This window comes from Pygoscelis adeliae, unplaced genomic scaffold (genome assembly GCF_000699105.1).
Source record: "Pygoscelis adeliae isolate BGI_AS28 unplaced genomic scaffold, ASM69910v1 Scaffold399, whole genome shotgun sequence".
Lineage (NCBI taxonomy): Eukaryota > Metazoa > Chordata > Aves > Sphenisciformes > Spheniscidae > Pygoscelis > Pygoscelis adeliae.
In genome coordinates this window covers 812998-840748 of record NW_008825609.1, presented here as the reverse complement: position 1 = coordinate 840748, position 27751 = coordinate 812998, and the positions used below count along the sequence as shown (strand labels likewise).

General features: G+C 47.5%; 1 protein-coding gene across 1 annotated transcript in view; it reads left to right on the top strand.

Annotated features, from left to right (window-relative positions):
• The window catches only part of CACNG2 (calcium channel, voltage-dependent, gamma subunit 2), a 51098-nt gene that overhangs the window by 21606 nt on the left and 1741 nt on the right, over positions 1-27751 (top strand). The window contains exons 2-3 of the mRNA XM_009332655.1: positions 24487-24570; positions 27100-27141. Coding sequence (XP_009330930.1) covers positions 24487-24570; positions 27100-27141 — 126 coding nt within the window. The remainder of the gene's footprint in view (positions 1-24486; positions 24571-27099; positions 27142-27751) is intronic.

Sequence of the window (27751 nt, the reverse complement as noted above, 5' to 3'; positions counted from 1 at the left end):
AAGACACATTGGATTTTATATATAGGGCACAAACTTAGCATGAATGAGGAAGGAGAACTTCAAAGGAGAACGATTTAGGTTGGGCGAGGTGGAAACCAAGTTAATTCACTTGAGTTGATCATTTCAATGAGGAAAATAGACTGAGTCTCCATGGTATTCTCACCATAGCACACAAATGCTGAGTTAGCATCCAGATCCACCCTCTGCCAGGATCTCGACTTTATGGGCAACTCAGAAGTATTATTCAATATACATCCCGGCCAAAGCATCTGACTGTCCTTGGCTTTCCTTCCAAGATATTTTCCATATTCCCTCTCCTTCTGCCTTTTCCCAAATGAGTCCTCACTCCTCTCTTATATCCATGGGGAGTTAACAAGCAGATTCTGACACAGTGAGTTAGCAATACCTCGGCAGCCTTACAGAGTCCAATAGCTACTGGCAGGACGGGGCAACAGAAGGAAGAGCCTGCTCATCCCTCTCCTTTTGCCATTCATCAGAAGCTGAAGCATGCCCATCTTAGCTTTATTCTGTATGACCCCTTGGTACTCTATTCCTGCCTGGGACATTGCCTTCGTTACAGCAGACAAGTGAAGATCCTGACCCCCACCAGAGTAACCTCTGAAGTCCAGAGTGGCAAGACTGTCTTTACACTACTCCTCTCCCACAGACTATTGAGCATGGCAACACAGTCTGGAACTGGTGTATGCTTCATTGAGTTCACAGGGAGATCCCAGTCTAAGGATCCCATCCAGAAGTCCTCAGGGAGAGAATGTGCTCAGCCATCCCTGGCAGCTCATCTCCAGGCTTCACCATGCACATACAAACGAGTCTGTCAGGCCAGTCAGTGCTACCGCTTTCCATCTGCTTGGATGGCTGTACACTTCTTGTTTCATCTTAGATTCTTTCCCCAGACACATCTCATATCTTTCCTTTGACACATTCCACAGGGACAACAATTCTTTATGAAGCCCGCTACCTCCATAAAAGAGGTATCTGCTCAAGGTCACTGATCATTCAATCCTCCTGCTGCAATGGAGTTGGGGTGGTCTGATGGTTTCTTACCAGCATGCCATCTCTGACAGCTCCCTTCCCTTCAACCCCAGGGTGCAAGTCTTGGCAATAACGCTATCTTCAGTGTTCCACCTCTAAATAGCCTTCCATCTGCTGAAGAGTGAAAATCGGTGACGGTGCACCTGAACCTGTTTCCTTGCAGGGAGATTTTCTATGCACTGCCCCAGATTTGTCAAGTCCATTATGAAGAATCCCATTGTGCAGAACTTCTATTCGAGACACACTGCTTTGTAAGATAAATGCAGGTTGAAAGCTTGCAGCTGCATTTCTAGAGGAAAGGGCTACAATTCCCCAGAGACCCTCAAAGGTCCAAGGTAACTGCAGTCATGACCTTGTTGCCTGCACCAGTCTCATCAGTACAGTAATGGAATGAACTTGTACAAGCCCCACTGGAGAAGGGAAAAAACTAATAATCCCGATCCTCTCTTCTACAGCAAATGCGTGCCCAGAAATGCCCTGGCGTGTCTCTGAGGAAACCTTATGCCCAGGGCTGGAGAAGGAAGGAACTGGGATTTACTGGTGGTTTTAAGAGTCAGTGGATTTTGGATTCTTGCTGCAATTTCTTGTGAACTACAAGCTGATTTTTTACTTTCCACCAGAATGCAGGAACATCCGGTGAAGTGCATTGCTTTTTGGCTGTTGAGATTGCTTCACTGGGATTTCAGGATTCCAATTTTCCTGCTCTGCGCATAGCACTTCTCAAATGTGGTGGGACCCATGATCACCCCAAGCCAAATAAAACGCCCCTGGCCTGAGTTAAATTTCAGTTTCAGTCCTTTTTCTCTGATTCAGTTTCCCTGGTAAGTTGGAAATAATAATGCATCATAAATCTTAGCTGAGTTTCCATCCCAAAACGTTCTCAGAGGCTTACCAGTTATGAATAACATTGTGACCAGCCAATGGGGTGAATCTGCTGGAGCACTCATCATTTTCCTATGTTTAGACTAGCATGGACATTTCTTTTACTTTAATACATGATGCACTGACAGAAGTCTGTCAATATGTTGCCAGTCTGGTAAAGGTATACCTGCCAGTATAGGTTTTTCCCTATACATGTTTTTCAGTCTGATTGCTTTTCTCCTTGTAAGTTCTAGTTATAACACAAGTTTCAGCAGCTAAATCCTGTGGTAGGATGAAATTTTACAGTTGCTCTATAGGTTTTTATAGTCTGGTCATATCGTGCTGTGTATGTATTTTAGCACTGGCTTGCCAGGCTTTGCAACAACATAGCACCGACTTTCACCTCCAGTTGTGCTTGTTGATATACGCCCTCCAATCACAGGGCAGGGGGTGTTGGTAAAGAAAAGGTCCGTCAGACAGTTGTGTTGGTTAAGTTTGAACCATAGGATAACCGAAGCATTCAGGTGGGAAGGGACCTCACAAAGTCTCTAGTCCAAACTGCCGCTCAAAGCAGCATCGGCTGTGAGGCCAGGCCAGTTTGCTCAGGGCTTTATCCAGCCGGGGGCAGGTTTGATATCATATCCCAGCAGAACTTCAAACGAATGTGGTACATCACTGAAGAACAGCCATGCCCAAACTTCCAGAGGCATATGGCTTTTTAAAAATTAATACTTTGGTCTTAGTGGTTTGTGCATCACACCTTTGAAACTTATCCCAGCTCCTCACTCTAGCCGTCCTCATTAGGTACTGATCAAGAACTGAAAATAGCCTATCTTAGATCTCAAATCAACATAAGCTGTAAGGCCTGCTTGGGCCATATACTTGTAAGAAAGCCAAAGGAAGCACCTTGTATGACTTTTCCTAGGTGGTGCACACAAGTAGAGAGAAAGCAGTGTTTCATCTACCTTATCACAATAACTAGAGAGTAGCTAGAGAGTAAGAGATGTAGGAAAATGTGATCTGGAGGATCAAGCTCCTTGGGAGCTCACTGTGTGCACACTGGAGGCTGCGAACCCATGGGAACATCTCTGATGCCTCTCTGCACCAGTAGCTGAAATCCCACGCACCCTATTTCTAGTCCCTGTAGTCAGATGCACATGGGGCTCCCCTGTCTCCTGGGGATGAGTGGACTCCTCTTTGTGATCCACCTCTTACAGGTTTCTGCATATGTAACAGGAACTTACGCCTTTCTGCTAGCAAAGGGGTAGGCTGGAGGAATCACCGTATCATAACCCATCCGGGCCACCCTCAGAGTCCTGGGAGCAGGAGCAAGTGTATGAACCCAGTGAAGTTGTCTCTGATCAGCATGGATGCTACTGAATTTGGATTCCTGCACCAAGGTATAATGCCCTGTCAGGAGGGACAAGGAGAAAAATATCCCTCTGAAATCCCATTTATTTGGCTCCTTATTCGGGAAATTGTACAACAGCTCAGGGAGTACACTACTCTCATCATGCAGTGCAAAGTGGACAGGAAAGTTTTAACAGCAACACCGACCAATTTAGCTGTTTCAGATAAAAACTCTTTCTTTTTTCCTAAACGTGACAGGGGATCATAGTCCCCATGTGCTGAGGATCTACTGCTGTAGGTTGCAGAGCCGCAAAACTGTGTCAGCCAGGGCTGCTCAATAGTTCAATGGTCTATTGGACAAATGAGAGGATGAGAAACACAGTAAAAGGCAATATGAGACCACGTGAACTTCTGTCAGCCAATGCCACCGTTCTGGAAAACCCTGGGTTGTAATTAGAAACAGTAAGTATTTTACAAAGCAGTATCTCCTGCTGTGATACATGTTAGATAAACACACAAAAAAGGCTTTAGGCTCTCCTACTGTGATACATGTTAGACAAACACACAAAAAAAGGCTTTAGGCTGGCCCGCTGGATCTAGTCCAGTCAGGGCAGTCAAACCGGCAGCCAGAGGAGCCTTCCCAAACTCCGGGCTCCTGGGAGAGGCTGCACCTCCGGGAGGTACGGCACGCTGATGCTCCAGAGACACCGGCCGTAGGGCTGCAGCTTTGTGCAGACTGCTGGTAACAGCTTGGGCTCTTGTATGATCAGAAGCTTCCCCCTTTGCCATAGCAGTGGCTGCACTGGTCGCAGGCATCTCCTCTTTACTGTCACCTCCAGTAATTCCCTGCATATCGGTTACTGTTAATCCCACTTCCCTGGAGCTGACTGCCCAGGCCAGCTAGGAAATGGGGCTATGTTAGAGAGAGATACTGTACTCCAAACCTAATGCTGTACAGCCAGAGGAACCCAGTCAAATGACTTTGCAAATGGCCCCAAATTTGCTTGCTCGTATTCACTAGTATGCCCCATGGCACAGAGTGTCACTGTGCTACATATGGTAGATGAGCGCTTGGTGTTTTGTTGGTTTTGAAATGTGTGTGATTCCCAGGGCTGCTTATCAGTTTTATAGCTGGCTTATAGTCTGTATGTTAGGCATGTAATGGTGTACGGTAACATGATTGATCCAGAGCTAGATGTGGTGACACTGTCATCTCTGTCATCTCTCTTTCAAACAGTAATATAAGTTTCCAATACCATCTTTATTTACCCGCAGCCACTACTTTGCACTGCAGCCATGTCACTGCACGCAACATCTGGGATTTAATTTCAGGACTTCTCCGCTCAGGAGCAAAGGCCTTTCATCCAGCGAGCTACAAGAGCGTTTTCACTGGCTCAGATGGAGAAGATGGAAGTTTATAACTAATAAAAATGCCAGCAAATTGTACACATTTGGCTGCATTCACAGCTTGAGCTGAGTGAATTGGAGGCAGCGTAAGCTGCTGTGATGTGTCATTTTCTCTGTCCTGCCAGCACATAACTCACACAACTTAAACTGTCTCAACTGCCGCTGGACTCCCCCGCACTAGTCCCTTGCTGCCCAATAAACAGGATAGTGATGTGGTGCTCCTAACAACACCTGTAAGACTACGCTGTACTACAACAGTAGCATTCCTGGAGCAGCCAAGAAACACAGCTGGACAGACCAGTAATTGAGAAAGCTGATATATTTCCACCAGGAGAAGGTAGCAATTCATACACTCTGCCTATCATTATCCTTAAGTATTGATTCTGCAGTCACATTTTCTTTGTTAAATGGCTTATTTCATGAAGGAGGGATTCTGCGGTTGCAGTTAAAGCAGGACTGAGCATATACGTGCATTTGGAGTGAAAAGTGTATGTGACCTGAATTTTAGACTAACCCCTAAGACAACCCTTTTAATGAAAACTCAGCATGCTACATCTCCCACTGTTGGTTAACTCCTACCATTTGAAGGGACAGGTTACGTGCTGATGGGCCTGTTGTCAGGATGTTGTATCTTATTTTGCAAAAATTATGTGGTGGTTATCAGATGGGCAGGGAGATAGGCTTTAGTAAATATCACATCAAATATTTGTGTGTGATCATTCAGTTTACTTTAAACAAATTTGTTTCAATTGTGTTCCCACTCCATTTGTCTGCCTTCTGTGGCTGTTCCAGCAACATATTTACTGGCATGGATTTTCACTCAAACAGCAACTTTTAAGTGAACGTGTTTGTAAAAAGCAAATGTTGAATCTATAATCAAAAAGTATTCACTCTGATGAGACACTACTATTAATGAGTTAAAGCCACTACCAAATTGTTACTGGAAATTTTTGTCTGAGGGAAACTTCGAATTTACACACAATGGCAAGAGCTGCAAAAGTATCTATTTTTCTGGGCATATATTTGATACCTTCTTTCTTGAGGGGGGGCAATGGAAACTAAAACATTTTCCATTTCCAGTTGATGGCATAGGATAAAAGTAATTTAGTATATGTGTCCAGTCAGAAAAGAACTGAATTTCACATCTCATATACTTAAAGCAATGCTGGCAGAAATGGGTTAGCAAACAAATCAGAGGTTGAATTGCCCTTGTGTTGACAAAAAATGTCAATCAACAAGTAAACCAAGGGAAATCATTATTTTCCTCCAAGAATTATTTGAAAACAGATGGGAGTGAGTGTTAATAGTTTTGAGGGTGTGGATATCTCCCAGGCTCTTCAAAAGAGAGAAGGGCTTTCTGTTGATCATGCATGGAATTGTACTTTTACATTGCTTTTCAATCCCATCTTTTGTAACATTTGTACTGTGTGCTAGAAGGACGCAGGATGGCCTCGGTTCACAGTGGAAAAATACAAGACTGAAGTTTTAAAAAAACAATTGAAAACAAATCCGAGATCAATTGAAATCAAGACAGAGGGGAAAGCGAGAGAGAGTCCAAAAAGCAGAGAGATGGAAACATTAGTCCAGGCCAAGGAAACAGTATTGGAAAAAGATATGTCAACAGCTGGAGCTGTGGGACACTGAGGAAGCCGGCGCTAGCAGAGAAATGTGAGTGATGGCACAGACTGGAGCAAATCAGCTTGGAAAATAAAGGAGAGGAATTTGAAAATTTGCCTTGAAATGAATGGGAAACTAAGAGTTTGAGATTAAAAGATGTAATAGCAGTTGTGTTTAGTTGTACACACAAATTTGGAACAGCCCTGCGTAAGAACATTTCAAAGGTCAGACCATGCTGTAGACGTTATGACTGGTGGATTTGCTGTTGTGACATACCTAGGTAGAGAAGATGAGTTAAAAACTCACAAAAATGCCCAGGTTATGCCTAGCATATGCAGAATGGGTTTCAAAGAGGGACAGGAAAGAAATATGGATGATTTGAAGCATTTTAGATTAAGAGGAATTATTCTACCTGTGAAGGAGTTATCTGAGAAAAGCTGATACAAATCCAGAAGCTTTCTTAGGCAAGAGAGGCTGCAGGTAAGCAGGGAAGAGCCAGTGCAGTTATAAAAGGTATGTGTATTTGAGTACTATTGACGTTAAAGTGGCTGGTAGAGCTGTCAGGAATTTTTTACTGAAACACATTTTTTGTCTGTGAATGTCAGTTTGTTGAAGCTGGCACTCTGCAGGAACATACTTTCTAGTCTCAGCGGAAAAGGTAGCTTAGATCTGAGATGGGATCACTAGTCAAAAGGAGAGGAAGAGAAGAGGCAATCAGAAGAGACAAATAATTACTTAACTCATCTAGAATACAGGAAATCCAGGGTGAAGTCTTTGCTGGGTGAGAAGAAGAATTTTGAATTTTCCATTCATTGGAAAGTTTCCACCATTTCAATATTAAGCCTGGCTGCTAGACCACTAGTTCTTCTAGGGCAGGGTTGTTTTCTCCCTTTCCTACAGAAAAAAACAACTGAGGAGGTATGGATATGTCACAGTGTGAACTGAAGATTTATTCTGAAACTTCTAAAATACCCTGATGCTTTGCACCATCACGTGTCTCCACCACTTAAGGCAGAAAGAAGACCCTGAAGCAGCGGTATCCTTGTGAATGGAGGTCTCTGGCTCTGATGCCAGAAGTAACTGAGCTCTGTGTGGTCTTGATCAGATGGTATACAACTACATTTTCATAGGTACTCATTTGTCAGTGCCTCAGCTGAGATATTTTGCACCTACTGTTCTATTCTATACTGTTCAAAGGTGCTGAAGACCTACTGCTCCCTTTCAAGTCCTACGGCAAAGCAATTAGGTTAAGTTATTTCAGACTGGGTTCCCAGAAATGAAGATGCATAAAATGAATGAACACATGAAAATACTGGCCCTAATATCTCTGTGACTCAGCTTTTCCATCTCTACAGTGGAGAAAACAGTGCTTACTGATTTTGCAAAATGCTTTGAGCTCTACGGATGAAAAACAGTATGAATGTTAAGTATGATTATAATTTTTATTAGAAAAAGATTTAAAGGATCATTTATCCCCGGAGAAGGGATCCCAGCACAGAAGAGGCATCCCTGTCCAAAGAACTGCTTGAAAGTTGAGCAGTTGCTAAGAAACCAGAGTACCTTCATCGCAATGAATACCCCAAGATGGATGGAGTGGGCAACCATTTCACAAGGCTGCCACGAGGTAAAAAAGAAATGGGACCAGGCGTCATTAGCAGAAAGGAGATCATTAGATTTCTGCACTGCTGTCTGCATGAACCTACGGCGAAAATGGACGAGGACAGTCATGTAAGAGAGATAAGAGGGAGTGACTCTCTTAAGCACTCTATGAAGAATAAGGAGGCTCTGGGTGCTTGTTAAATGGAACAGCGGTGTCGATGGAGGAGCCTGAGGACACAGCAGATAATGGCTTCTTTTCAAAGAGCTGAGCAGAGTACCAGAAGCTAAGGAATTACTGGAAACAGGAGTGAAGTAAAAAGCCGGAGTAAGGAGATAGGCCTAAATGATGAGAGGTACCAGGGTCAAGAGAAGTAGTTGTTTTCTTGAGCGACTGAATTATGTCAGATGTTTCCAGGGCTGCAAAGAGAGTAGGAGGAGAGGCACGAGAAAGCCTTGGGAAAGGGGGGTGTTAAGTCTAAGTGAGATAAATCAGGGCAATCTGTGATTGAAAGATGAAAAAAGTATATTGTTCTTGTCTGGAAAAGGACTAGGAGGTGAGAACAACATGGGTGTGCTGGGAAGAATACCAGTGTCAGAGAAACAGGGAGGAAGGGCTAATAGCAGCTTGAGAAACAAACAAGACTATCCATAATAAACTGCCCCAAGTCTCCTGCTGGGTATGAAGGAGGGATTCATACTGTTGTTTCCGAAAGTATAACCCAAATGACTGAAAATCAGAGGCGGGACAAAGTATCCTGAAGAAGATCTTGAAGTGATGGATTTTGTTTGGTTTTGGGTTTGGTTTTTGATGCAGATGGTGTTGGACAGAAATGGAGATTAACACAGCTCTGCAGGTACTGCCATAATGGACTGAGAGAGGAAAGGAGGGAGCCAGTCAAACTGCAGATGAGCACTAAAAAGCATGTGGGGAGAATGCTTGAAGGGAATCAAAGATTTAGTGTAATCCTGAGATGAAGAAACAACGGTGCAAACTAAGCAAGGCAGCACTGGGTAGGGAGGGAAAAGTTGGGCTTATTAGGACAGAGTCTCAGAGATCAGGAAGCTGAAGGTGGGAAACTGCATGCCAATATTTGGGAAAGAAGGAGAAGAAAGAGGAAGGGCCAGCATGAAGAAAGAGTCACCACAGTTGGAGTAATAAAGCAAAGACTGTAAGAAGTCTGAAAGATCACAGAAAGCAAGAAAATAGAAGAAATTCACATGCAGAAAATTGCTTCAGGAGTGAAAGGAGAGATGAGCTGTTTAAAAAAAAAAAAGAGACATAGGATCTACTCAGAGTTTCAGAAATGGGAGATGGGACTTCTCCCGGGAGGGAGCCACAGGAACAGGAATGTTTCTGGCTCATGCTGGCAGTTCTGTCCTGCAGGAACTACCCTTGGTAGGACATGATCTAGGGTAGCTGCAATAAACAACAGAGACCGCGGTATTCATCTCCTTGGGAACCTGCAGAGTGTGGGAAATGCTCTACTGCTGGGATTACCCCCTTGGTCGCCTTTTGGGGAGGTCCTGAGGTTGGAGGTGATCCCACTGCTTTCTTCTCTGTAGAAATCCTCTGCACCCTACAACCTGTGGGCCGGGATGGGAGATCCTCAGCCCCTCGGTGTCATGTTGTTCTGCTGCTGTGATGGCACCCATCTCACTGCTCACAGACAGCCCTTTCCCTGCAACTGCCTCCCCTTACAAATTAACACTCCTGATGTGTGCCTGATTGATTAGGTAAAAGCAATATAGAGGCAACGTTTTACCAAGCTATTTAGACCAGATCATGAAAGCACAAACCCACTCAATTCTCAGAGCTGGAGAGGCCCAGCAGGACTATAGGAGAGGCTTAATACTCACACTAAAACACCCAGCATGCAGCAGCTACATTATCTTTTCCTTACCTGCTGTTCCACTTGTGTCACTCTCTTCTCGAATCCCCGTGCCGACTTCCAGTCTCCTTCTACATCAAAGTTCAGTTGCTCATTTCATCTTCAAGGCCTCACGTGGCTCTGTCGGAGCTTGCTCCCTCCTTCCTCTCCCACCCTACTCGGTGCTCACTCAGCACATCTCCCCCTCCCCGGCCCCCCTCCATCTCCCTGTAGCAATGACTCTGCTCCTGCTCTCCTGCTGCCCTCTCCCCTCCTTTCACTGCACAACTTTATTCACCTCCCTCGTGCCTGCCCTCAGGACTCATTTACTGCAGCTAGTCTTCCTATGTTAATGACTTCCACTTCTCCTACGCCCTTGGCAAGCTTTGCCCCTTCTGACTATTAACTTTGTTTACTATATTACATCTTTAGAATGAGGAATGATTCAGAAATAGCTGGCCAAAGCCAGGAGCAAACAAGTCATGATCATGCCATAGCTCAGCTTGTGACCTTTCTCAGGCACTTCTTTCCCTCATTCCAGCCTGCACATCTCAGACCTAATCTTGTCCCCACTGTTTTCCCGCTGACCTCACCAGAAGCAGGATCCAGGCCTCGTAGTTGTTACCTAATGGCTGCCAAGAGCCTCTACTGAAGAGCTGAGCATCCTCACTTGCTAGTGCCCCAAAGGCTGGGGTCTTTGTACTGTGAAATCCTGGGGGCAAGATTCTGCCTTTTTAGCTGACAGCAAAACGTTGTGTACACATGATGGCATGTGGAAATACATAATGATGCTTAATGCTACGAGCAGACAGCATTAGCAGGGAAAGGCTTTTCCCTCCCACTCACCCTTTGTCTGTCTGTTTCTTTCCCGTTGTCAAAATTTAGCATCCTCCACTGAGAGACTCAGTTTTGCTCTGATGCTTGGAAGGCATCCAGTCCCAGCTCACTCACTTTCCCTGCCAGTCTCTACAGGTATTCTGTACACAGGGCTTCCAGCTAGTCAAGAAATGCTCTCTCTTCTCCCCCCCGCAGGGGAATCTCCGAGTGCCGGGGTTGTTACAGGATCCCAGTGGTTAGGCAAAGTCGTTCATTCTTGCTCTGATGTATTAACCGCCTCTGCTCCGCAGCACACTGTGAAGTGCACTACAGGAAAAGAGGAACCCTTCAGTAGGAATGGAGGGCAGCCCTGAAGAAGCATTTACACAACGCATTTGTTATGTCAGGTGACAGAGGAAGCGAGAAGAAAACCCACATGGTTTTGGTTCTAGCTTGGCCAAAACTTGTTTTGGTGTTCATTAAAAGCGGCTCCAGGAGAGAGAGTTTGGACCAGAGACTAATGCATAGACTGAATTTCATGTTTGAGGTTGACATGACTCTAATGTTGGCTTGGCAAAACCAAGGCTGCAGCCTTCCAAGGCTGTGCTGATCAAGAGGGCCAAGAGGACAAAGTCTTGGTGCACAATGTATCTCAGAGGTTGGTTTTGAAGAAACAGACTGGTAGACTGAGATGTGGCAACTGTGGGTAGAGTTACGTGGACAAGCAGTCCCCAAGGAACAGCTGGCCAGCTGTGCCTTCAGCAGCCACAGCTGTCCCAGCAGGACCCAAAGAGAAGCTGCAAACATATGCTAAATAAGGTGCATGGTAGCTGACATGAAGTCAGGTAGATGCAGAGACCAGGCTGGCAAAACATGGAGAACTGTTTTCCTGTCCCACAAAACTCTGAAATTATAAAGCTTCCTGTTCTATGATGGGGTGGGACAAAGATGCTTTTTAAAGGCTTTTTTTTTAGACCAAAACCACGAGTTAGATGCACTGAAATTGTCTGTAAGCCAATAGGTCAGGTATTCACCTTATTCACCTGGGATTCAGGTGAACAGGTCAAAGTCTCTGTACCCCTCTGAGAAATCTTCATTGAAAAACTCTGACCAGCTTCAAGAGAGAAAGACTTTCAGCAGTGGCTGTAGCACGGGCAAAAAATGGGATTTACTCATGGAGAGACAAACACACAGTGAGACTGAAGTGCTGCCATTCTTTGATCTTGGCACATTTCCTGACTGGCAACTCCAGTTCGAAGGTAAGATAATGAGGTTAAGATCTAAGGTGCAGCACAACATTTGTTGCTTCACAGACTGCTGGAGCTATAGCAGTAAATTAGAAACTGAGGAAGGGGTTGGAATTTCAGACCAGTGATTCCAGTGGAGCACTGGTAATTTTTTCCAAGGAAAAGTGGGCAAATCTGGAAGGACTTTGGGGTTTGGCAGTCTTTAGGAGACAAGTTCTTGTTTTACAGACTTTAAAGCAGGGAAGTTTCAGTTCTGAGACCTACGTTACTCCACGTGTGGGGTAGGTGGGGAGGTACGGTTCGGTGTAAGAAGCTCTGATGGGCATGTCTCCAAGTAATACAATCCTGGCCACAGAAGGCGGCTTGGTACCTGGCTTGGACATGATTCAAAACCCTGCAACAGCCTTTCAGGTTTCTAACCGAGTGTAACTGGACCAGATCACATTAGAAATAATATTCCCTAGTCTAGTATTGTGAGTAAATTTTATCCCATTATGAATAGCCTCCTCCCCAGGCCGCAAGAGTAATGTTATGTGTAGAATAGCTGAAAACGCTTCAGAGATTAGCCCTAGCACATAGCTCACACCTACAGACTCTTCTGTAATAAATTAGCGTGCTCAATGGATGAAAAAATATTGGTGCAGCAGCACGGCTTGCAGTCAAGCTTCAAAGGGGTTATTATGACTGAGCAGCAGTACCTGCTCCCCCATATGCCTTCTCTGGCTGTGCTACAGGTAGTTTCACACTCCTCCTTCACAGCCTCCCCTTCAACCTCCCCTTTCCAAATCATCCTTCTCTCGCTGACCTCCGCTCACCTTTCTTGCAGGCATCGCCCCTAAATCTAGCACACTTTCCCCCTCCACGGTTTTCTTTTTAAAAGCCAGCATAAACTAACAGGATACACACGCGCACACAACCGTAAATGTCTCATGATCCTGCGCTGCTATAAACCTCCCTCTTCCAAACACCCTGCTGGCACTGTTTGCTTGTTAAATAAGCCCAGTGCTGTGCTTCAGTCTAACTTTTGTTGTAAGCACTTCAGGAGAGGGCCAAGTTGCTTTGTTTCCTTGTGAATCACTGGGGTACCTGCAACCCAGAGGAAATAACAATAATAAAATTATTAATGTTCTAATAGCAACCTCTAAAAGCTAACACCACTCGCAAGGCTTGGCATTTGTTTTTTGCTCAGCTGCATAAAAAGGGACCTAAAATCAAATCTCTGCAATATCTACTTTAACACCCAATGTTTGATCTGGATTATGAGTAAAGCAGCAAGTTGGAACAGCAGCAGCTTGTCTGGAGACATTGAGAGCCACAGCATAACTGTGCTAACACAATTTGATCAGACTCACACAGGCCAGCTACCCTGTTCAGCCCTATGGGATATAGACTGTGTTTACCAACACTTTCTGAACTCCAGTGACCCAAGTCAAAAATAAGCATGATGGTTTTTTCGTGTGTAACAAAGCAAACTCTGTGTCTTGGCTCTTCTAGCACAGAGGGCACTGCTTTCCTACAGCTTTCACAGACCAGTCTGGTTGTTACTCCGGATATTTGCCCTACCAGCAATTGCACCAAAATAATCCCAGGGAAGAATGAGCCTGGAATTGTTTGGGACCCATACATGCAACCCACGCAACTCTTCAAATCCCGAATCCCAGCATAGCTGGGAAATGCAAGAAACAATATTAAGCCACGTTTGGATTCAATGAAGGGGCTGCAATGGAGGCTGTCCCCACCCTGGAGACATTGCCAAGGCAGGGAGCTCCCCTTTCTGGGATAGCTGGGGACACCAGTGGCTTCCTCCCCAGCTGTCTGTAAGAAGGTTCTTGCTGTACATCAGGTCAGCCCTCCACTCTTCCTGCCCCGTCTTCCCTCCAGTTTCTTATTCTTTATTGGTTTAGGAGAATTTGGGAGGCTTTGGATCGTTTTGTGAGTGAGGTCCAGGTCAGGAGTGGATTTACCAGGGGTGAGCATCTTAAAGACGTTCGGCACACTCATGTTCCCCTCATCCCCGGGTGCTCCCCAGAGCACAGTGCTGGGTAGCTCTGGCCCAGCTGTGGAGCTGCTCTGGGTTGGGTTTCTCCTGAAACACAAATGCTGCAGGGCGAGACGTAGTGACTGCTAGAGGAAATTGCAAAATTAGAAAGTCCTAACCTCTTCCTCGGGGGTCTCATTTTCTGACTGTAGGTGATGCATTTCAGGGCATAAAGGGCACAGGGCAGAAAAGCTCCACGAGTGCATGGCCCTGCACATTGCAGCTCAACCCAAAGCGTCGCAGTCAGCAGGGCTTTCTGCCAAGGAAATCCTACACCAAGTTCCCTCCTGGCCATCTCTGGTGGGCTGCCTGAAGGGACAGCAAAAATCCCAGCGTGCTTTCTGAACGGTGTAAGGGATAACCAATATTCCCTGCCTGGGTAAAGCCGCCTCCGCTCTCCGAGGGCAAGCGTGTGCGAGACCAGTGAGCGCGTAATGGCTGCCATGCTTGTCTGCGGAGCCACCGCGCTAGGGGATCTTTCTCAGTGTTGCATGAAGGGCTTTGGGTTCCCTGGGGTATAAAAAGTGCTAGAGAAAACCCAGCCCTTCCCTTGTTCTATTTCCTCGCCTAAAATAAACTTCACACTCATCTGCTGGGCTGGAATAGCCAAAACAAGTTGTGCATCCCCAGTGGAGCCGCTCACCCCAACTCAGGCGACCGTGGCCGGACCCCCAGTTCTCACCCAGAGATCATTAAAGAAAGCAAGTGGTGCCTACCTGCCCAGTCCTTTTCCCAGGGGCAGGGAGGGCAATGAGATGAAAGGCCCTGAGGACGACCGGGGCAGGGTTGCAGTTTTCCCATGGGAAGCAAGCTGAGGAATTCCCACGCCTTGCTATTCCCCAAAATTTCTACTGCTGGCTGTCAATTATGTTACAGATTTGACAATTCCTACTGCAGGCTGACGATGTTGTGTGGGAGAACACAGGAGACTTGCTGAGACTGCCAAATTGCTAAACACGTGTGATGGGGGTCTCTCCCTTCCTCCATGTGTCTGAGCCTTGGAAAGGAAGGGGGAGGAGAGCTTAAGTGGCACAGAAGAGGGAGGATGGATTGAAAGCTGCCTCTGTCATTGACTTGCTCCATTCTTTGGATTATTTCCCTCGGGTTCTTGGGTATTTTTATTATTAATAACTAATAATAATTTTTATATAGCACTTTGCACCCTGAAGGACCCTAAAGCACACCACATACTTCATAAGCTAATTACCAGCTGCAAGCCTAATTCCTCTCTTGGTTGTGACCATATCTGCTGAAGAAGCAGCTCAGAGTCACACTAGATTTACACCAGTTTAACTGAGGACAGCATCTCCCTGTAGATCCTTCTGGATGTGTCAATGTAGTGTGGAGTTGGAGATGAAAGATTTGAATTGCCTTTTCTTCTCCTTCATAATTTAAAAATGGCTAAGGAAATTGCATTCAAAAAACCTTGTGAACACAGCATTACAATTGCAAGATTCAAGATTTGGAGTTTGGGAATAGCTAAGCCCAAGTTCCCACTAGGGTAGGGGCTCAGCCCACATCTGAACCAAGGCACTGTACAGCCTTGTGTCCCAGGCTGCACAGGCCACTTTTCATGGTGTAAGGAGGGCTGGTTTTCCCTCTTTCCTTGCCTCGTAAATCCATGCCTGTGCACGGTAACTTCCAATCACCCCTAGAGTTATATTCTCACCACTGACCCAAAACATGAGCTACTGTACAAGGTGAGCCTGGCTCTGTCCTCTGATGCATGCTCACAGATCAGCAACGCAGTTATACCTGAGGAGAAAAATGCAACCCAATACGATGAGATGAATTATACATTTTCTGGCCCATGGATTTCCTCTGCGTACTTCTGAGGAGAGACTAATCCACCTGAGCTCTGGGTCTTTGAGTTCAAGTTCGAGATAGTTCAGTCCTTATGTCCTCATCCAGCTAGGATGTTGTTTATATGCTCTGATTTCTGAGAGTTTGATGTTGTAACCCTATATGCAAAACCTGTCCTAGTTACAATATTGTTGCTGTGATAGGAAAAAAAAAAAAAAGAAAAGAGAAGCAACAGCTCTTAAATACTCCCTTCATTCCATCCACCCCTTTCCCTCCAAGCTTACATTAGTATCTCCCTTCCTCCGACATCTGGATGTACAGCCGTGGATTGGGATTGCTTGTGGTAGCTATGGAGCATCTCCTCTCCTCCCACACCTCATGCACATCATTTCTCTCTCACTGCAGATAATTGCATCACCCTTTCTGCCACTCGGCTCACAGTTGTAGTGTCACATTTGACTCGTTACACACACATACAAATGTTCTTGCTACAAATTGTCAGATTTTTTTTTTTTAAATCCTCTGTAATATCTTGATTTCTTTCACTTGCTGTTTCTGTTTTGCTTGGACTTCTCTCCATGTCCTGATCAACTTCTGGCTTCACTTTTCCATCCTCCACCCCAGCAGCTCCAGCACTTAAGTTGTGCTCCTGGAGTTTAAAAGCCAACATCATGCTACAACATCTGAGCACAACTATTTACAAACCCTTTTCTCAATTATTTTTCTGATTCCCAGCTCATTTAAAGACCAGTTCTGCCTCTTCTTGCAAGGCGAAGGCAATAGCTTTCACCAACTCAGCTGATATACCTTGAAAACTCTGCAACAGGGCTTGTACACCAGAAAGTTCATATGTTTTTCCTACCTAGAGTGACACTAGTCACTCTAACAACTGTAGAAATAGTTTTTAATCTCTCTGCTGAGGAATCAGAGATATTGTCAATGCTTTACACATTCACTGAATCACACAGGAAAATATCAGTTAGAAAAACCAAATTATTTCATTGACATATATATGAAATCATAACATGCATTTGTTATATATGTGTATATAAAACTATTTTCAATTCCAGAATGCCAGCACAGCAGGGAAATGCGAGAAATACAACATTAGGAGGAGCGAAGTTATCCACAGCTTTAGAGGATTTAGATGAGCCTAATACATTTTTGTGTTTAGTACTGTTTTCAGAAGAAATTCAGCTCAGGTTTGATTCTGGCAAAGTCTAGAAAATAGAGGCAATTGTTCACTCAGGGAGATGTTTGTACTGGATGTATGCAAAAAAGGATTTTTTGAATGATGTTCATTATTGCTGCGTTGAGGTTTTTCATTTGTAACTTGGACAGATGTCTAGCAGTCCCTGAAAACCAGCCACCCGCAATGTTTCAGCTTGTAAAGCTCAAATGTGCTGGATTTGTGTTTGCACCAAAACGCGTTCAAGAGCCTTTGCCCAATTTTCCCAGCCAATCTCACTCTCTGCCTGCGACAAAGCATGGGAAATTTCAAGCCACAGCGAGGATATTTTTGAAAGTTACAACCCTGTAAAAAGAGGGTGTTTATAAATGGAAATCTTCATATAATCTTAATAATAGGTTTTGCTACCGCTGCATCTCCACCCACGTACAAGGAATAGCTATAGCCAGCTCTGAGGCAGAGACTATCGGCTACTTAGCAGCACGCAGCAGCATTACGGAGCGGGGTGGGAAGGCGAGGAGGCTGCCGCCTCCAAGGAAAACTGCAAAGCGATTCAAGGCTGAGAGCAGGCGCAGGGTCCAGCCGTAATGCAGCGCGATCCCCGTTCGCCGCCGCAGCTGCAGCGCCAGGCAGGCGGAGCGCTGCAGGGGGACCACGCGGGTAACGCCGGGACGTGATGGGGCTCTTCTGCACTCCCACACTGCCGAGGCTCTGCTGCGGGGGACCCAAGCTGCCTCCAGCAGCACATGTGGTGTCTTCTTCTGTCGTTAGCCCCCTCTCCTTCGCCGGCTGACTGCCGGGGGGGGGCTGCAGAGAGCAAGTGAGGAGTAAGAGCTGAAAAAGGCAGAACAAGAGCCTGGTATTGTCTTGGATGGGACTTCTCTCCCCAGTGCTCGGTGGCCGTTCACTCTACCTCTCTCCTTCCACCTCGTCATTCCTCCTCAGTGCTACCCCATACCGGCTTCTCCCACTTTTTTCTCCCCTGCCCATCTATGTCTGCATTTCTTTTTCTATTTATTAACCATCTGCTGACTAAAGTCATCTCCCCAGAATTGGTATTATCAGGCCACTTTACTGCTGTAGCTTTGGTCATTGCTAATGCGCTGTGGTATACCCCTTCCAACGGTCTGTAAGGCAGTGTTTGTACCGTTTTTACTGCAGTGAACTCCCTTTATCATCTGATCCTTGGCAACAGCTGTAATAAACATGATTATTAATAATAAAGTGAGGAGAGCTGGTATAATGGTTCTACCTTGTAGGCAGGGGGGATATTCTTTCAATAACTATAAGATCAATTTCTATTTTGCATCAGTTCTTTTACAGGCTTCTTCACCACAATATCTGAATGATTTCCAGTGGCACATTACGTGATGGGGCTTGATATCAGCCACATGTGGTTTGTTCTTTTATCCTCTCCCCAGGGAGAGAATTATGTATGCAACATACTGGTTATATTGCTAGGGTTTTGTTTGGTTTTTTTAACATATGCACTGCTGCATGTTTATGTTGGAGAAGACCACATCAAAGCAGGCACATTGCGTTTGCATGGGAAGGTGGCGAGACTTCTGATGGTCCTTTGTTCCCATGGGATCTCTGCTATTGCCCCAGGCTCACCCCTGCAGACCCCATTTGCTGCCCCGCTGAGCTTCACATTGTAGTGGAAAGTTCCTCTGTCCCTAAGGAGAGCTGTGGACTCTTCGGTCTTAAAATTACCCGCCTGAGTCAAAAGGTATTGCCACTAGCACAGCATCCCCTGCCGCTGTGCAGGGTCAGAGCTGCTAGAGCAGCACCTGCTCAAGCCCCAAAATGACCATCCCTTGTGGCACAGTGGCTACGTTTGCTGGTATAACCCTACACACTTTAACCAAGGCCTTTAAACGTGTACTTGGGCATGTGAAAAGGTGGCCTGATTTTTGTAAGGTGCTATCTATGGAGAGATTCCCCGAGAGGGATAACGAGCACTTTTGCAAAGCCAGCCTTTCTTTTGGGCATGTCAGCACAGGTGGGTAAAAGCAGATGCCCGCGAGCACTGTCTGTGCTCCCTGCCACAGTGCTCTTCATCAGCTCCAAATCCCCCAAAACAATGAGTGCTCTCGAGTGCTTCATTCTTGGAAGGGTGGAGAGCAATCAAAATGCCTTCGAAGGGCTTTCCCTGTGCTTCCCTTGGCACTTCATGAAACCTCACTCCTTCCTCTTGAAGTCATGTCAGGTTGGGCATTAACAACTCAGTGTCACTAGTGTCGTTTTTTGACGGGGCAGCAGACCTCCTCTCCTGGTTTGGAAGGCCTTTGCCAATACGTGTAAGAAAGACACGCCAACAGTTTGCCACGTAGCTGTGGAATTTGTCTTCCCAGCCCAGAGGCTGGCTCTGAGCCCCATTTCACCACCTGGTACCAAACAGACTTTGCTCAGAAACAGGGTCCTGGAGCAGAAAGAAATGTTTGTGTTCGTGTCTGACTACCTGCCCTTTGTGCGCCGTTTCTCGCATTTCTTTCATGGGTAGATAGCAAATCTTAGTTTAATCTGCAACGAAGATTACTTCTAAGGCAGGAATCACAAGTGTGAATTTGGGAGAGCTTTCACGTGTGCACAGCCTTCGTGTTTATCTGGGAGAAGGTCACATCAAAGATGAGCACGAACTGGAAGGTGGGGAGAATTATCTGGCCCAAAAGATCCAGTGTCTGATCACTTTCATATTTTTAATATAAATATCCTCAGGCTATTTTCCTGAGGCAGGGAAATACTGTTATTCCCATTTTGAGTGAAAGAAGAGGGGGGTTAAGTGACTTGCCTAAAGTGATACAGGCAGCGTGTGGCGGAAAGAGGTACTGAATCCTTGGCCAACACCAAGCCATCTTTCTGAGCTTTTAGAGACAACAGCTATATCCAGCCCCCTTTATTTATTTCTCTAGAAGCCATCATGCCAAAACCTCTGCTAAATTAGAGAGTGAGACTGAAGGAAAGCTTTCAGTGGATTGCTTTTTTCCATAAATGGAAATATCACAAATCATTCTGGGAAAACAGGTCTTTCTGTTCTCGTCCCTCTTTGTCTGCTTCTTTCCTTTTGGATGTCTTTTCCTCTACCTCTGGCTCCCAGTTTTCAGATGTACAGTCCTGACCATTTAAAAGTGTTCCTACCCCGCAGGAAGGGAGTAGCTTTTCATTCTTTGGAACCTACTATTTTGCAATGGATTGCACTCTGCAGGCAAGCGAGACTTCTGAAAGAGACAGGGCTGCACAAAGCGGCACAAAAATAAACCGTATCACCAACACTGAGCCAGGTTCTCATCGGGGGTAACTCAGTCTGACTCTTGCTGCAGCAGAGCTGACGGCTGCCAGCTGTCCTGGATAGACAGCATGTACCCAAACGATGACCCGGCCGCATTGGAGGAGGTCTCTCTGAGGGCTGAACCTGCACTTAACATTTATTTCCATGCATCTTAGACATTCAGTCCCTCTTGGCAGTATGGCAGGTTGTCTGCCCTTAATGCCCCAGCTGGGCAGCCTCTGTCCTGGTCCAGGCACTGGGGTGGTGCCTGTTGCTCCAGACTGCATTTTCCAAAACTTGGGCGGGCAACAAGCAAACGGTGGGGATCTCGTCTAAGGGCTCCCAGTAATACCCAAGGGACTTGGGGGCTGCTCTGTGATTTTCCACAGACCTGGGCGTCCCCAGCCTTTCTGTCCTGACACAAGTCAGAGCTCCTCCCCGCCTCCTTCGCAGCCCGCACGTGCCAAAGCAGGCTGCTCGAAGGATGCCCACACCGATATGCCAGGGAGAGGGAGGTGGCTGCGATGAATGAGAGAGACTAAGAAACAGGAGGAAGATCTGGTGGGTGAGCACGAGAAAGAGGATGAGAGGAGAGCCCGAACTGCACTGGGAGAGCTGCAGGGAGGAGGTGGAAGCGTGTGGCTTAAGTTTCTCAGAGGTGTGCAGGAGAAGCCAGAGAGCTCAACACCTGCCTGTTTCAGGGTTCGTAGCATGAAATAGCTCAAGACGGGAAGAATGGGAAGGGCAAAGGGACACAAGTACAGAGACATTGCTCTTACTCCCTTGAGCGGCTCCCAGAGCCCTACACGCCCTCCCAAATAATGATTTGCTCTTGCTCGGGCATTCAGCACCCTAACTATAGGGTGGCACATGGCTCTTCCCTCCCTGGCTCTGCAGACCGCGTGTGCAACACGGGAAAAGGCTGTTGTGTCGGACCTCGGCAGCGCTGCTGAGCTGCTCCATCCCCCTCCCCGCGTGTGGCCGCGGCGCTTCCACCAGCACAGGTGCCAGGGAGGCTGCTGCACCATCTCAGCAGGCCACAGATGTCCGTCAGAGAATTGCCGAGTGAGTGACCTTGGCGCAAGAAGTGACATCGAGGCCTTCCCTGCACCGAGCAGGTTTCTGAACCGCCGCCATCCGTCACTCACCTACTCCATGCGCTTGCACAGCCGCTGGCACCAGCGCATCCATACCATGCCCTCTTTAACACGTCCACGTACAGCATGAGGCAGTGGGGTGCTGTCACCCCCATTTCACAGGGTGGGACTCTAAGGCAGAGAGAAGTGGTTTTAACAGCATGCCTGTGGCAGAGCAAAAACTGAATCTTGTTCTCTTATATTGCCAGTTAGCGCATTAATGACCTAAATTCTGCATCCTTTCCCCATCCATCGCCCAGAGGAGCTAGGAGACATCGGAGGAGAGGGTGTGGTAGCACCGGCGAATCATCAGCATCCAGAGTCACGGCGCTCTGTGCTGAGCACAGACAAAGCAGGGGCTAAAGTGGGACCAACGCTGCCCACCCTGCCCTCATGAACCCCAGCAGGCTTGAGCCAGGGAGGGGGATCAGCCTGGTGCAGCATATCAGCCTGGGGTGAAGGGCAGCTCCTCAATGCCACAGCACTTTAAGCAAGCCAAGGCTGGACACCCCAGTGGCCAAGCACCCTGCTGAGCCAGATCAGCAAGGCCTTTTGGACGCTCAGCACCAGGAGCAGATTTTCAAAGAGCCTGCATGTCCCCTCACCCTGCCTAAGCAGCTGAACCTCTAACTAGCTATCCCACACAAGTCCATATAAAAGACACCCTGCACAAGGTGCAGCATCTTTCCCAAGCAGCTTGATTCTTCACATAGGAATTAATCAGGCTCAAACACAGCAAGAAATGGAGCTGGGGAGAGGGAAAAGAGACGAAGCAGGGAAAGGATGGCACAGAGTGAGGTGGTTTCCAGATGCAGTGCCTCTTCCCTCCCTGGCTGATTGCAACTGGGGGGCGCTGGCTGTGCACCAGGAGCCTCGCCTGGGAGGTGCACGCAGGCTCTGCCTGCTCCCCCAGCGTGTACGGGCAGGAGGCACCCAGCGTTCAGGATCTGCTGGGCAAGGAGCTGAAATCTGAGGCTGGAGACTTCCCTGGTGCCCCGGAGAGTGGCAGTGTTCACGTGCACTGTACAGCAGTGACTGCAGCCAAAGGACCAGGGTGATGAGCTGCTCATCTGTCGCAGGCAGATGGCCCCAGGCAGTCAGGGGCAAGCAAGGGAAAGGACCCCCTTCATGCTGTATCTGCCTTCCTCACAGGTATTTAAGTGGGCAAGTAGCAGGGTGGGAGTGTGGCAAGGGAATTTGCTTGGCTATGAAGCTTTCCTTCCAGAAAAGCCATGGCTGAGAAGCAGACACTTCTTGAATGAGGTAACTGGATTGGGGATGGGTGATTAATAACCTCCTTTTATAACCCACAGTTTCACTGTGGGAATAACACTTCAGAGGTACATGGAGAGGCTTTGTTCCTACTTTCTTCTCCTGTTACTTACCTCTTACATGCACACGCAGCAGACACTCTCTGCTGTCTATAGCCTCTTCATGGAAGCTCTTTGAACTAGTAATTAAAGGCGGTAGGTATCTCAGAAGCATCAGACACAAGCCGACTGGATTCAGAAGGAGCCGAGCTTGGGGGCTGACCTAGAGAAACCCACCTACCTGCCTTCTACAGCTATTTGATCAGCACAGTGTCCCAAAGCATCCCAAACCTTGCTCCAGCAAGGCTTGGCCTTCCCCCCTTCCTTCCTCCAGGGGGAATCCTTTGAGCTTGGTCCTTCTTCCAGTTATTCCCTAATTCCTGAAAGATCATTGGAATTCATCTGGAATAAACCTTCCAAGACATGACTCAGGGACCTGACATGGTCCTTGCAGGTCTCAGCCTGGGTAGGGTTGGCCTGGAAGAGCTCTGGGTTCCTCACAAGCAGCCCTTCCCAGAGGCAACAACCACAAGTGTGGTGGCTTCATTGTCCCCTCATCCTGCACACCCAGCTGGACCAGCGGCTGGGCTCGGGGCCAGAGTGGCAGGTGGCTTTCCCAGGTTGCCACAGCATTTGTCACTCTCCAGACTCGGGCTCCAAACTCTTCTGCTGAGGGCTCAGTCAGCCTGAGCCACTTTGGTGGCTGACCTCTGGTGAGGGGGCCCATGGGATCACCGTGCCTATCCATGCACCTCATGCGGACACTGCATTCCTCCTTTCTGGATAGATTATGTCCATCAGTTCTGTGTTAATGGCCAGCCAGTGCAAGTGTCCAGAGGGAAATGTAAGGGAAGGCGGGAGAAAAAGTTTGGGGGAACCCCAGGAGGTATAATGAAATTGCCTTCCGCATGGTCACCCCTGTACCAGCAAGAACAACCTGATCCTTTGAGATGCTAGTCAACCAGTAGTCATGATGATGATGTGGTTTGAGGATTACGCCTCTGGAGTAGAAATTCCTGATTTCAAGAGAGAGACATGAATGACAAAAATAAGAGCTTGGTAGACATCCCAGATGACAAAAGACTGGGAAGATGTCATTGGCCTCCTGCTGGGATGGCTTTGCTGGTTGTGGAGTGTGTGAAAAAGGGTGCCCCAAGACTAAAGCCAGCAGAAGGCCCTGTACGTAAACCAGCCTGATGAAACTGAGGGTGACCAGCCCAGCTTCCCTCACTTATGGCAGAAGATTTTCCTCCCCCAGTGCAAAGGGTGTTTTGCTGCTGAGCTGCATACACACACTTGCACCAAGCTTCTCGTAGCCTTAGTCTGTGAGACAACAGAAGAGGAGGCCTGATAAAGGTACACAAAAACAAGCAGTCATACGGAGAAAGTAGATTAAGAGCTTCTGTTCTTCTCGTACCGCACCAAAACACACCAAAACAACAGGATGTATCCTGCCCATGAAATGAATAGGCAGCAAATTCACAGCTGAGAGAAACAAACGCTTTTCCACCCAAACCTGATGATCCTGCCATACACAGCACACTTTGCAGCATGACCCAGTCTCTGGCTCCTCTACCCATCCCACCTCCCGCAGAGGCAGGCAGTGCTCTCCTGTCCGTCTGCAGCAGGAGTCATACCCGCCAGCCAAAGCCTCTGGTGCTCTCCACCGTTGAGCGAGGGGCACTGGGCTAGGTGGGCGTCAGGCTGGATCCAGGCGGCGAATCCCATGTTCCTGTGCAAATAAGAGGGAGATACGTGTGCGAGTGTGCGGGGAGAGTACCTGGGCATTTAATGGGCATCCATACACGAGCGGGCGTGCTGCCTGGGAGGAAGGCAGGGCGGGCACAAAGGGCGATGCAGAGGGTAGCTGTTCCTGCGAGGCAGGTTTTGGTGTTCTCATTTGTTCTTTTTTTCTCTTGTTCCCTAGGGAATTTTAAAGGTCTGTGTAAGCAAATTGATCACTTCCCTGAGGATGCAGATTATGAAGCCGATACAGCAGAATATTTCCTCCGTAAGTCCGCAGGCTCTTCTCCTTGCAATGGCTCGTAGGTGCTAGCGTCGGGTGCCTTTTGCTTTCTGAAGGTAGGGTGGTGGAGACGCTGGGACCTGTGAAGCTCAGAGGGCCAGAGGAGGCAACCCCAGAGCCTCACCACTCCCCAGAAATGGCTCTGCTCTAACCTCCCTGGGGCCCTGCCCATGAGACAGTGCAAGTTTTGCACTCATAGTAACAACCAGTGGCATTTTTTAATAATGGCAATTAATTACAATATAAATCTAGAGCCTTAATTCAAATCTATTGGAGAGCTGCTGAGTGGGCATAAAGTCAGAACTGTGCTACCTGGAGCAGTGTGAGTGTGTGTGACTGTGTGTGTGCGTCCTCCTAAAGCAGAGGAAGTTTATATTTCCTTACCTGATACTCCAGTTGCATCAGATTTAAGAAATTAGCCGGATTGTGTCCGAGGAGCACCTATTTCTGTCTTCACCTTTCCCCAAACACCACTTGCCTACAGAGGCTGCAGATCTGATCCTTGATGTTTTTAGCGATTTTAGTGATGGGAACGGGAAGCAGGAGTAAGGACAGTCAGAGCCCTTTGAAGAAAAGACGTAGTGCTCACCCAGAGCCCCCTGGAAGAGGTGCCGTACCCCAGGCACACGGCATCTCCGTAAGGAAACCTAACCTGAGCTCTGAGTCCAGCCTGGGACATGCGGGTGAAGCTCGCACCGCTTTGCACATGGGGACAGGGAAGGCAGCCTGGCCAGCAGGGCAGATCCACATCATGTGTTGCCCTCCCTGATCACAAGTCAGCATTTCCACCTGCCCCAGAAGCAGGAGCTTGCTCTTCCTTTAGCACAGATGAACAGGGATCACTCCTCCTCTTAGGTCCCCACCTTGCTATCCTGCCCTCCCTCCACAAGCCCAATGCCTTTCGACATCACGAGAAGAGATCTTCTCTCTTCAGAAATCTGAGATAAGAGCTTTTGACCTCCCAAGGTTAAGCATCAGAGGTCTCCAAAGGCCGGTAGTCTTTCAGAATAGCTCCTTGTCATCCGGGTGTGCTCCAAGCCAGATGTGGAGACCCAGCCCTGCGGCAGAGATGAGAGAGATAATTTAGGCTCTGTGAGGCTCATTTGTATGTGAAAAGAGGTGGATCTTATGCTGCTGCCTCTTGGTTTCTCAAACAGTTCTTCATCCAAAATTGTAAATAACCCAGGGGATATTGCTCCCTTCAGATGCCTTTCTGCAGCACCAGTTTCTTGATCGCTGTGTGGCTCCTGAAGAGCAGAGCTGAGGACTGGGGTTTGATCTGGTTTGGCACAGCAACTGTGCAGGCTGCCTCTGAGGGCAAACCAGCTCTTGTAGAGTTGTTTGGGAGCAAGGAAGCTGCTTGCAGCATCAGCTGTGCTTCAGAAAGAAGAGTTGGGGGAAGGGGGCAAACATCTCAGGAAGGATGGGTCTGTTCCCTCAGAGGGAACAAGGTCTGAAGACAAATATTGGTGCAATGTCACGATCTGATGGTGTCCCTAGGGTAGAGCCCTTTTTAAGAAAGAACCAGGTTCAAAGAAGGATTTGGCAAGTCAATAAAGGACTACTTGGGTCAATCCTGGGGGAAGTGGGATTTCTGTTGGCTTAGACCTGACTGAAGAGGGACCCCACTGAACAGCTTCTTCCCAGGACTTCTGCCAAACCAGAGCCCCTGGGCACTCTGCATGGGCAATGCCTGGTGGTACTGGCAAGAACAGCTAGGAAATGGTTTATTAGTATTAGACTAGGCAATTCCCTCATTCAGGGGACCAGGACAATTGTGGGGCAGTGGCTAGAAGGGCTTATACTTTATTTCTGTCAGACATCCACATAAGGTTTCTTATGCTTTTTGAAATCAGATGCCTGTTGTTAGAGAGGAAGCAGAAGCATCCCTGTGTTTCTTTGCTAGAGGACACTCAAGTTAGAGAGTAGACATGATACGAGGGAGCATCCAAACACCATCATGAGTCTCCTTCTCTTTAGACCAAAGGCTCTGGACCCAGAAAGACTGGATGAGAGTCTGCCCTTCTCTTGCTGGCATGGTCCTCCTGAGGGGCAGAAAGCAGGGGCTGAGCGAGGCTGCTGTCCTCCCCCATCACATAACGCCCGCAGCTCCCCATGTCAGCTGGCAACTTTGTGTTCTCCCAACAGACATGAATTTCAGAATTAAGACCCAGATAAAACCGACGTGGTCAGGGCCAGGCTGCAGGACTGACTGAGCACCCCTCTAGAAACCCTCTGAACAGCGGATGCCTGCTTGATGTTTGCTTACTGCCATTTAAGCTTCGCATTGTCAAATCCCGACTTGCTTTCCAGAAGCTATTAAGATGTTATTATCACTATCCCGTTCCCTGAAACACAGCCAGGCAGAACTGGAAAGCAAGCAAGAAAGGTTTCTCCCTGCCTTTTGCATTCCCCATGCACAGGCAGTGGGCTAGGGCCCCCCTCAAAGAGCCAATTGTTTGTGCCTGGTAGGATCCTGATACCAACAAGGTCTTTGAAGACTTGCCTGCTTAGGAAAAAGTCCTGTGCTTGCTTCAGCAGGGTTCATTCTTGCAGGCAAGGAGGGATTAGCTTTCATCCCCCCTTCCAGATCTTTGCTCCACAAGCAGAATTGCACCAGCCTGTCTGATACCTTTCTTTATCAAGCAAGGCTTCATTTCACACTTGAACAGCTTATTTCCTCTTGGGAAGGGAGGAGGGAAGGCCTTCTTAGTTAAAAAATATGAATATTGGCAACACGAACTCAGGCAGCCAGTTGGTACCCACTGAACAGCCCACGAGCAGTGTGTGTGCGTGCGTGCATGTGTGCGCAGGTGTGCATGTACACAGTCCTGGCCTTTTGCTGCATGAATACGAGAGAGTGCCCCCAGAAGCTTTGGGGTATGTTTTGCACGCGCGTATGAGCATATGCGTGCATCTATGCCATTGCCCTCTGCTGGCTGAGCTCTTCCCGTATCGACCGATGGAGAGGGTGCGTGTGTGGGAGCTGGCACATCCAAACACATCACTGCCCTCTGGAAGGAGACCAGTTGTTCAATCCCTAGGATAAGCCCCATGTTTCAGCGCGCAGGGCTGGGACTTTCGCTTCTCAGTCCTCACTGCAGCTGCAGAGCAGTGCATGGCACCAGGAGCTCCTTCCCAGCCCTAAAAAAAAAAAAAAAATCTC